This window comes from Dryobates pubescens, chromosome 33 (genome assembly GCF_014839835.1).
Source record: "Dryobates pubescens isolate bDryPub1 chromosome 33, bDryPub1.pri, whole genome shotgun sequence".
Taxonomy (NCBI): Eukaryota; Metazoa; Chordata; class Aves; order Piciformes; family Picidae; genus Dryobates; species Dryobates pubescens.
The window spans coordinates 4,654,016-4,665,445 of NC_071644.1; the positions used below are offsets into that span (position 1 = coordinate 4,654,016).

At 45.6% G+C, this 11,430-nt stretch overlaps 1 protein-coding gene across 1 annotated transcript; it reads right to left on the bottom strand.

Annotated features, from left to right (window-relative positions):
- Positions 1 to 8,121: 8,121 nt before the first annotated feature.
- UBIAD1 (UbiA prenyltransferase domain containing 1) lies at positions 8,122 to 10,723 on the bottom strand. Its single transcript, XM_009906755.2, has 2 exons — positions 10,177 to 10,723; positions 8,122 to 9,417 (listed from the first exon to the last, which is right to left on the bottom strand). The coding sequence occupies exons 1-2, from the start codon at positions 10,697 to 10,699 to the stop codon at positions 8,930 to 8,932; spliced, it is 1,011 nt and encodes a 336-aa protein (XP_009905057.2). The 5' UTR covers positions 10,700 to 10,723; the 3' UTR covers positions 8,122 to 8,929.
- Between the last annotated feature and the right edge of the window lie 707 nt (positions 10,724 to 11,430).

The window sequence follows — 11,430 nt, forward strand, 5'->3', positions numbered from 1 at the left end:
ACAGACTGGGTCATGTCCCCTCCCTTCTCCAAATCCCAGACCCTTCAGGCACTAGTCACACTATCATCTTTGTGACAGTGCTGAATGTCTCTGGATTAAGCAGGCCTATATTAAAATGCTAAATTTCCTGCATGTTATATAGGAGATATTTTTTTCTCTCTAAACCAGCTGCATTTCTGTGTATCCACTTCTTATGCAGAGGTACTGACAGAGCCATTAAAAACCTGGGATAGCTCAGGTTTGGCTTCCCCAGCTCATCCTTTCTCTTGCAGTGGAACAAGTTTAAATCCCGGGATCCAGTGACATTGAAAACAAGGTAATTTGGGCTATGAATGTTATAATTCAGGCTCACAGAGGCAGGGAAGCACTCTGTGCCATTCTGGCCTGCTATTGCTCACATTGGGCACACAGTGAGATAGGATTTCACCTTCTGAAGTTCCTTAATAGATACCTTGCCCCTCCAACTCCCTTCTTGGTCTTTCCCCTTAATTCTCCTCTCCCCATCCATGTGCAAATGTTGTTCCAAGTTTTCCTGAAAACCTCACCTGCAAAGGTGTGAACACAGAGGGATGCTGCAGGGGATTCATGCAGATAGGGACTTTGTAGGAAGCCTACCGCCCATCACTTTGTGTTTCAGGGGAGCTAATTAACTTCTGCTTTAGAACTAATTTAAGGAATAAGAAAGACCAAATGACAAATGGTATGGCACAGCACCAAGTATACTCTTAAGGCTTTAATGAGTTCTAGAATACACACAAAAAGCACATGAACCTCTAAAATGTTATTCCCAACTTGTCCTTTATCTGACTGGAGCTGTGGTTTATCTAGCAGTGGAGCTATCCCCCTCGGGTTAAAATATGACTCAGCTGTGGCATGCAGTTGCCTTGTGCCATACAGAGCAGTTTATAATCCATCTGAAATCATTTCACCAACCTTTGGGACAACAGCTAACGAGACTGGGAGGATGGTTTATTAGACTCTCTTTCCATTAGGTCCAAGCCTGAGAAACTGCTGACTTCTTCCCCACAGTGTGGTGACATTTCACAGCCTTATTTGCAAACACTGCATGAGATGTAAATTGCCTGGATTTGCTCCTTAGATGGCACAAGCATTCAGTTTATTTACCACAGGAAGTCAGACAATTTGGAAAGCAGACCCTTGGCTTACTAGGACACATAAAAACATACATTGTCTTTATTCTTTGTGCTAAACCATTCCCACACAAACTGAACCACTGTCTAAAAGAAATGTTCATTTTACCCTAAAAGGAGAGGAGGAAAGGTGACTCTAGCCTTTAGTAAAATTGTTGGGCTATGCAGCATTTCCCTATTAAACTGGGAAACTGATTTAGCACTGCAGCTACCATCTACCTCAGTCAGCACCTAAAAATCACTGCCAGACCAGCAGAGCTGCCCAGCATCAGCCTAGGACAAGGCATGGGAAAGGTGCCAGCCAAGAGTCAGACTGCAGGAGGCGGATTCTCGTCTCTTCTCCTGTTGCTAAGCTCTCATCACTGCCAAGCACCTAGAGCAGGATGCCAGACCCTGTATTTTAGTGAGGTTCTCACAGCTTCCCTTGCTCCCTGACAAGCTGCCTAGGTGACATCTCTCAGCCAGCACATTCCTCTGGATTCATTATTGACAGAGTCAACTGATTAATGAGCAGCTTCTCCTCTGCTGTTTTCATGAGAAAGCAGCACAATCATGGTATAGATTTTTAATTCTTCAAACCAATCTGGCCTTGGCAGCCTGAGAAGAAGTCAGCTGAGGGCAGACAGTGGGTTTTGGATGTTGTTTTTAAAAAGTATTTGGATATTCTTATGCAGAGGTTGTGAATTTCTCTCTCAAGATAGTGCCTGTGACAGGTGCCCAAGCAGAGGTTTCCTTCCCAAGGGAACAGATACACTTGGCTGGTGACCATTGTCCCTGCAGATCAGTGGCACTTGACTGCTGAAGCAAGCTGCGCTCTCTCAGCTGACCCCAAAGACATGCTCAACTATGTGCTTCAAGTTTCTTCCCACTCAGACAAATCCGTGAGGCCACTGAAACAGCTGGACTAGAGCTTGGGCTCTAACTATAGAAAGGATAAGCACTGACACTATTGAGTTGTCACCAGGAAAAGGTGTAAAAGAAAATGTGACAAGTTTTCATTTTGGGCCTTACTCTGAGTTACACAGAAGAGCAAAAACCTTATACCAGACAGTAAAGCATGGGCATTATTCTATCCAGTGCTGGGCATGTTTCCTCTAGACACAGCTGTGATAAGCCACTGTGCTGAGTTTTAATAACACTTAGGAATTTTTGAGCAGTTCTGGGAGCTATAGATTTTAACTTGACTAGATATTTAGCTCCACCTTAACATGAAAAATAGCTTTAAAAAGCCAGAGCAGCATTTAATTTCTTAAATATGTCATTCAGTAGGCACAAAACTCCAAGTATAAAGAAATTAAAGGTGATTTGAATAAAAATAATTTACCAGTGACCTAAAAGACAAACCAATATGTGAGGGGAAAGGTCTACTCGTTAACAAGGTACCAGACAGGAAAGGAGAACCCTTATGTACTCTCCTCCAAGAAGCATGACCTTGATTAAGCAGCAGTGACTCAGGCTACTCACCCAAGAAATGGGGAGAATATATTCCAAGCTCCTAATACCACTATAAAAGCATTATGATTTTCCAACAGTGACTCGAGGTGTGTTAAAAGCACTTGACTGAGCAGAAGTTCATCTTACAGAGTGTGCAGACACTGCATTTTTTCCCCCCACGAGCATACTACCCATGATGCAGAGCTTGCCCACACTCTTTTGAAAGCTCAGCCCTCAGCATCTGACCAGAATAAGCTTATTAAGGCATCAGCAAAGGCTTTAGAAATGCGAGCCAGGGCTGACCAGCTTTCTTAAGATGCCTGTTCCTGCCTGGGCCACAAACATCCATCCAGACATAATCTGCGCATCAGAAATTCATCTGCAGTGATAGAATCATCTGAGTTGGGAAAGATCTTTAAGATCATCAAGTCCAACCATCATCTAGCTCTACCAAGTTTGGTGCTAAACCATGTCCCTTAGTACCACATCTCTGTGGGTTTACACCAGAGAAGACCCAGTGAAGTACAACCAGACAAATACTAAATAGTCTTGCAAACACAACTAACATGCATTCCTGCAGAGACCAAAAAGATCAGGTACTTTTAGGCCAGTATTTGGAATGCCTCCTTTTACTCTGAAGATTTTTGGTCTGTAGAGGTAAAACCACAAAAAAATCTATCTGTCATGGATGTAAAAAAAAAAAATCGTCCCAAATAAGAAAGGCATGCTGGCCCATGCACAACCTCTACAACCATAAACACAGGAGGGACATCTCCTCTTCCTCCTCCAATAACAACACAGTCTGCTGCACAAAATGTTTTGCCACTCAATAAAAAGAGGAACTACAGGATTCGGAATCAACCTTGTAGAACAGAGGCACAGCAATACCAAGATCTGGTGCACCACTTCTTCCACAGGGAACCAGTTTTTCAGACTGTGGAACAATGAATTGGGACAATCCCAGGCCGTGCAGTGCCTTTGTCTCTGCCAAGGGCAGGGGTACCACAGGGTGCTGCAGCAGCACTGGAAGAGCAAGGCTGCCACCTGTGGACCAGCAGAGTTACAGCCTCTACCCAGAGAGGTGCTGGACAGGTGTTCAATGGTGCATGAACTTCACATCTCGAAGCATTTCCTGTTAGAGGTCCAGTTTCTTTAAAATGAGTTTAAGCTGACTACTAATAGACCCTGCCTGCTACCAGGCCAAAGCAATGGAGTGTTTTAAGAGCAGATGCAGGGCAATCACAGTGGGAACAAACCACCCATCGGCTCCCTTGCTAAAGGACACTCAGCAGACTGGTTTCTGCAGTTCAGAAAAAGCTTTATCAGATTTCTGTGGAAGGGCCCTTGAGCACAGCCCTTGTGTACCTAGATACCATGCTGTTCTGTGTTTTATTCTCTAAAACCATCCCCAAATGTTATGACTTTGGGGCCCACTCTGTGCCTCAGAAAGGCTGAAAAACATTTCCCAGGCCTAGCAGTCTGAGAAACATGTCCTGCAAACCCAAACAGAATTCACTCCAAAGCAGATGATAGCAAGAGAGTGTTGCAGGTAAAAGCATCAGCTCTGCAATGGTTTCTAGCCACTAAACTACAGGAACTTCTTTGATTCTCTCCTGCTTGGATGGATTTTAAACTAGAGCAAAAAACTGAAATCACATTTGACAAATGCCTCACAAGCACATGCATGCCTCACATGCACGCCTCACATGCATGCCTCACAAGCCTTCTTTGCATCTGTTTTCAGCTCTGCATCACAGACAACAGAGGTGCCACAGCCAAGGGGTCTCTCCAGACTGTTGAAACCATTTTCACCACAGATAAAGATGGAGGGGGAAGAAAGTACATAGCCAGAAAGTACATAAGGAAGGCTTCTCAGTCTCCTTAAGCTAACTGCACATGCATTTACACAGCAGGCTGCACCAGTGGCCAAGATGGGAAATTTTCAACACCATGTGCAAGGATAGGTTGAGGACTGACCTGGAGAGCTGGGGGTCCTGGTGGACAGAAGAATGGCCATGAGCCAGCAATGTGTCCTTGTGGCCAAGAAGGTCAACGGCATCCTGGGGTGGACTAGAAGGGGTGTGGTGAGGTCAAGAGAGGTTCTCCTTCCCCTCTACTCAGCCCTGCTGAGGCCACTTCTGGAATATTGTGTTCAGTTCTGGGCTCCTCAGTTCAAGGACCTCAGCGAGCTGCTTGGAAGACGACAGTGCAGAGCCACAAAGATGACAGAATGGAACATCTCCCTTCTGAGGAAAGGCTGAGGGAGCTGGGGCTCTTTAGCTTGGAGCAGAGGAGCCCAAGGGCTGACCTCATTCATGTTTATAAAGATGTGCAGGGCAGTGTCAGAAGGACAGAGCCAGGCTCTGCTCAGTGATGTCCAATGACAGGACAAGGGGCAATGGGTGCAAGCTGGAGCAGAGGGGGTTCCATGTGAATATAAGAAAAAGCTTTTTCACTGTGAGGGTACAGAACACTGGAACAGGCTGCCTGGAGAGGTTGTGGAGTCTCCTTCACTGGAGACATTCAAAAGCCACCTGGATATGTTCCTGTATGATCTGCTCTAGTTTATCCTGCTCTGGCAGAGGGGGTGGACTTGATGATCTCAAGAGGTCCCTTCCAGCACCTAACAGTCTGTGATACACTTAGGCTCATTTATGACACACAATGCTGCTGCTGTCCTACGGAGCAAATAAAACCATTCCAAGTCAGGAGCAGAGACCATGGCACAAGAAGAATGGCAGACTACACAGGTGAGAATGAGTAAGTCCACCTTTATTTAAAATACTGAAAGTTCAGCTGAAAGCTCCTTACAAATGCTGAACAGTAAGTACATGGCACAGAAAATTCATCAAAGAAAACTCTGCTCATTGATGACAACACTGAAAGCACTCTGAAGTCTGCCATTAGTATGAGATGATCCCTGCTGCTAAAATCTGATGATACAGAGGGACAGGACTATGTGAGTCATAAAGGCAGCTTACACACACACAAAAAAAGAGTATGCTCTTTCATGCACTTTCTACTATAAACAAGGCACACAAAGATCCTCCTCCTTCCAGGAAGACAATTCAATACATGTGCAAAACCATGACTGGAGCGATATAAAATAATCAAACACAAAAGAATTCACAGAGTAACATTCTGACACTTTATTTGATACGAAGAAGGGCCAGGAGGTGCCCTAGGACACATTAACAGATGGGCTACAGATCTGTTCATCTACCAGTGTAGACTCCTCAAGTGGCAACACAGCTCATCAAGAGAGACCTGAATGAAGTTTAAGTTTATATGCAGGGAAAGTAGCATGGGACAGAGAGGAGACGGTAGGGAAAGAGACCCAACATCTGCATAATGAAACAATCCAGAAGGGAACCTCTCTTAGCCCTCAGTGTTGCTGTGGAGATTATTTTGGTCTACCTGGATTGGTTAAGTCACCTGTTAGGTTAGTTCACACCTAAAATGTTTTCTAGTACTAACATGGTTTTTGGAAAGCACACAGAGATAAAGCACTTTTTCCTTTCAAAGCTGTCTGTGACAATGATGCCAGCTCAGCATCCCTGTGAGGTAGGCAAAAATAGCTGTTTTCTGAGACAGAGAAGTTAAATGACTTCCTCAAAGCCATGGTGTAGAATGTGTGATTTATTAATATCCTTCAGAACCCGGAATGATGTTATATATCACAGACAGGGAATCAGAGGCAACCTGCATCTGCTAGTAAGGAATTACTGAACTTTGACCACATTCATAGTATTAAAATGCTTGAATCCCAGTGTACACAGCTTGAAAAATGTTTCACAAGCATTTTCATGTAGTAGTTCTTCCTTCATCTCTGTAATAAAAATCACTCCTCCTTTCCAGCAGTAAGCAGCCATCCTATACAAGGGACTTTCCCTGCTAGTAAAGAGTAGCCTAGATGCAACTAAAGTTACATACATTACTCCAGCAAGGATCATTCCTGGACCTTTCCACTGTTACAATTACAGTTATCAAAGACATGAGCCAAGTATCAGTTACTTCAAGGAATTTAGCTGAGTGTTGTAGTTAATGTAAAAGGAGTAAAAAAGCTAACTATCCATTCCTTTGAACTGACAGCTATACAAAACCAAGCTGGTGTAAAATAAAGCACACAGATGCTACAAAAGGTAGCAACAAAGCTATGCTGGGGTTAACCAGCAACTGCAAGGTTAATAGATTGACCAGCTCAGTCCATATCCCCATGAAAAGCTTTTGTTCTGCAAAAAAATTAAGTGGGTGTCAGAGCAAGGCTCTTTATTCTGTAGGTCCACAGAGAAGTCACAGCAGATGCTGTCTTGTGTGTGTCCGTATTGAAAAGTTTCCAAAACCTTCTGGGTATCTCCTTTAGCTGAGCTAAACTTTTGCATTTTCTCATCACTTCTAATCTAGAAAAGAAAGCAGTACACATCCCCTCTTGTCTCGTGCCTGGTCAGCTTAAAGAGATTATTTGCCCAGTTTTAATCAAAGATGAAACTGTGGCTCATAAAATACACCTACAAAGAATCCCTCCCCTTGAGGACAGCTCAGCTGATGAGCAGGAAACCAACAACTGGGTAACACTGGAGAAAAGCCAGCCATAAAACCAGCCACTTAAACAGCTATGCCATATAATCCTGTGCCATCAACTCAGCTTTACAACTGCCAGTACAATTCACTAACAGTGCTTGGCACTTTCAGATGGACACCACAAGGGCATAACACACTCATGACAGCTGCAGGGTCACACCACCCTGGTTTATTGCTAGTTTATTGCTCATGTTTAAAGCACTTCATACAGTAGTCAGCACCCTCCCACTTCCTTCAAAAGCAAGGTTGTGCTCCAGGCACCAGCAGCTCTAGTTCAATACCAGCATCAATTCCTCTGAAGCTTTCCACAACTCCTGTAAACAAATTTTTCACCAACTCCCTGCTTACAGGACACAAATACTTTTCCTTCAACCCAGAAAAGAATTCAGCAACACAGTATGGATCAAATTCATCTTTGCCCTGCAAGTCACACTTTTCCCCAGCTGTGTTTGGCATGGTTTTCACACTGCTACATAACTGCTGAAACAACTGCTTCTCCAAATGGCCACATCAATTAAAAGTGGCAAGAGCTGCAGAAGAAAACACCACCATAAGGTGTAGAAGGGAAAAAAAAAGAGGCTGGGGACTTCAGAGCTATCTCAGCAGTTAAATGTGATTCAGTCTCACAAACTCTGGACTCTATAGGAAAAAATCTTGTCAACAAAAAAGTTTATCCCTGTTTCAAATCCTCTTTTTTTTTTCTTCCCCAGAATGCAATAATCTTGATTTCATTTTTCTAACCCTGTATCTTTCTCCCTTGCTCGACTGGGCTTCTTTTTTTTTGGCTTCTGACAATAAGAAATTGACATCTAGCCTCTAAATAAACAAACAAACAAAAAAACCCCACTATTTTTTGAACCAAGACTTGGGTTTTCCACTGATGTACCCATTAATCCATACCCAGCCAGAGAAACCTGCCACTCTGTCAGCTCCCCCTTAACCATTATTTCAGAGAGTAAATCCTAAGCAAATATAAAAATGGACCCCCCTTGTTTATCTATGCATTCAGGGCCTTTCAAGGCATGCTTTGTGTTTACAGACCCAGCTTTCATAGCAGAATACAAATGTACTGGTTTTGGCTTGAAGTTTGTGCTCCGTGTACACCAACATCCCACAGAGATACATCACTTGGGACATTTCCAGACTATAAGGACCAAGCAGAAGCAACAGTTAATGAATTAGTTTCTAATGCATTTTAGGGAGCTTGGAAAGAAAAGTTAAACATTTGGCTAAGAAAATAAACACAAAACAAAAAGTCAAACATCTAGCAGATGAAGGTGAACTATGCTCACAAGGGAGTGAAGTAATAGCACCTACATTGTTGTGAGGCTAAGCATTTGGCAGTGTTTTCTGTTGAGCACACAGGAGCCACTGGATTCTCTCACCATGGTAAGAAAAGGAGCCACAGGAGCAATCACTGTGCTTGTGAAAGGAACAGTTTTGATTGGGGGCTTAATCTTACTTCCATTGAGTTGACAGTGAAAGAATTCAGTGACAGAAGGATGAGGTTCTTTAAACATTTCCTTTTCCTCAAATTACCTTGCTCCCCCAAAAAAAAGCTGCAGCTCACTCCTTCTCAAGAAGACTTCATACACACAAATCACTTTTGCAAAGTCTGCTGTACAAGCCAACCAAGCCCAGAACTGCAGCTTCCACAGCTCAGGATGGTATCTTCTTTATTCTTCCCACTGACCATAATGGATCATCTACCCACATAATCCACTGATAATACTGAACTGTGAGGCCTGACTCTACAGCTCTCGTTACAGCTTAGGCAGAGCACCATCTGGTGCTAGTGTGATGCCAAAAACATAGAAAAGGCCCAAGAGGAGATTGAGTTTGGCTGTCCTCTGGGGAATTTTGTTGAAGCTCTGACTCCGAAACTGCCTCTCCAGTGAAAATGCCATCGGGATGGTGAGCAGTGGCAATGCCATGCTGATGGTGTAGCGTGTGGCCAGCACACAGAAAATCAGGTAGGGCAAGAAGAGCAGCAGGGTGTAGAGGACATAGGAGAGCGCAGGGCCGATGAGGATGGCCAAGGTGACAATGCCTGCCTGCCGGTCAGACTCCATGTCCCGCGTGTTGTTGCTGTGCAGGATGGCCTCAGTGCTGAGCGCTAGAGGGATGGCGTAGAGCAGCGGCGAGACAGACAGATACCCAACCTGCACAGCATGGGCAAACATGACAGCCAGGGGCCCGAAGGTGATCAGGATCACCACGTCTCCAAGTGCAACATACTTAAATCCAATTCCTGTGGCGAGACACAAGAATAAAACGAAGCACTGTCAAACAATAGAATAAAAAGGACAACAGAAATACTGTGAAGTGACTAACACACACAGAGCTATGGCCAAGAACCATAATCTTTTTCTGCCAAAGATAATAAAGGAAATGCAGCTTCTTGCTCCAGTCAAACAACACAACAGAAAATAAAGGCCAAGCTCTAATTTCCACCTTCGCATCTGCAACTACCTATTTCTGCAGAAATCTACAGAAATAAAGCCCTGTATAGTATGATCAGGCATACTAGAACCTGATCCTGAAGAAACATATAGAATTCACAGAACAAATGGCACACTACATAAGATTCTTTCAAGAGCAGATTTAGACTAGATCGCAGGAAGAAGCGTAAAGGTGATGAGACTCTGGAATAGGTTTCTCAGAACAGCTGTGGATACCCCCTCCCTGGAGGTGTTCAAGGCCAGGGTGGATGAGGCCTTGAGTAACCAAGTCTAGTTGAGAGGTGTCCAGGCCCATGGCAAGGGGGTTGGTGTAGATTAGCAGTAAGGTCCCTTCCAACCTAAGCCATTCTCTGATTCTAAACGTTTGAAAGTTTGACAGTTTGAAACTGAGCTTGATTTTCTTTTCCTAATAATCACATTTTTATCTACTCAACACAGTAAGACAGTAAAAAATATCCTCTTACTAAAAGCAACCACAAACTGTTCTATGCTCACAATGAAATTCCATCTACAGAATAACAACAAAATATAGAAAACAAAATAATAACCTCCAGTATAAAGGAAAGAGCTGGAAAGTCCTCCAAAGTATATCAGGGCCAGGTGCTCCAGTTTGAGCGTCGAGACCGCATAGAGCCCAGCAGCACAAATACAGCCCACGGTATAAAGGAAGACTCCAAACCGGACTACATCCTGAGGCTGCAAAATCTGGTCCACTAAAGTCCTGTCATCACTCTTCTTATGATCGATGCCTTTGGAGAAGTCGTAGTAGGTATTCACCAAGTTGCCAGCTCCGTGCACAGCCAGGACAGCCACAGCGCTTCCAACCAAGAGCCCTGGATCTAGCGACCCCTCGGCCCGGTACGCCAGGGCGCTGCCGAGGGCCACGGGGGTGAGAGAAGCACTGAAACTCCAAGGCCTGAGCGCCAGCACATAGGCCGCACACTTCTGCCTCCAGCTGCCGGGTGGGTCTCTCTCAGGGCCTGCCAGGGCAGCGCCAGAGCCGTTCCTCTCGCTTCCCCGCTGGCTCTCGGCGCTAATGCTGATCTTCTGCACCGGCTCTCCCGGCCCCATGATGCCCCCGCGGCCCCGTCTCACAGTAGCTGCACCTGGAAGGGGAAGGGCCCCGCGTTAGCCCGGTCGTTGCCGCGGGTCCCGGCACGGATGGGTCGCCGTTACCATGGCCACTCCTGAAGGGAGGCGAGCACCGCCCTTACCGGCCTGACAGGCCTCGACCGCCACCGCCCCGCGCCAAGACTGCCGTTCCCGCCCCTTCTCTCCGCCCTCCCACCCCGCGGCCCCGCGCAAGAGGTTCCGCCGAAGGTCGTGTACCGGAACGACTCGGCAGCACCTTCCGAGTCCCAGTGTAAACATTAAACTCTCCACGTCGTTGCGCACGGCTGCGGTCACTATGAAGTACGCACTGCTATATGTGGTATTACGGCAACGGAGCGCCCACAGCCGGGCACCGAGTCGGCTGCCTTTGGTTCTGTCGTGAGCAGCCGGACACCTTTCAGCGATACACAGCGCGAGCAGCAGGGCGCCGCAATACTTCCTCCACGCGTGCGCACACGGGGACAGGCTTTCCGGGAGGGCGGAAGTTAGCCGGAGCCTGGAGGGTGGGTCTAGCTCGGATTTTATTATTTATTTTTTTTATATATTCTGCCTTTTCACTGGTTAGTTGTACTGCCACTCACGCCCGACTGGCTTGATGATTGGCCGGGAGGAGACGGTCTCTACTTGCGGTTCCTGGGGAGAAAAGGCGGAGCTGCGAGCGCTCCTTTCCTTTTGCTCTTTTCCTACTG

What these genes read in the sequence shown, in the direction of transcription:
- UBIAD1 (XM_009906755.2), bottom strand. Translation starts at nt 10,699, where the DNA reads ATGGGGCCGGGAGAGCCGGTGCAGAAGATCAGCATTAGCGCCGAGAGC. An exon ending in CTCTTTCCTTTATACTGGAG is followed by an intron (nt 9,418 to 10,176) that starts GTTATTATTTTG and finishes GTCTCGCCACAG; the next exon opens with GAATTGGATTTAAGTATGTT.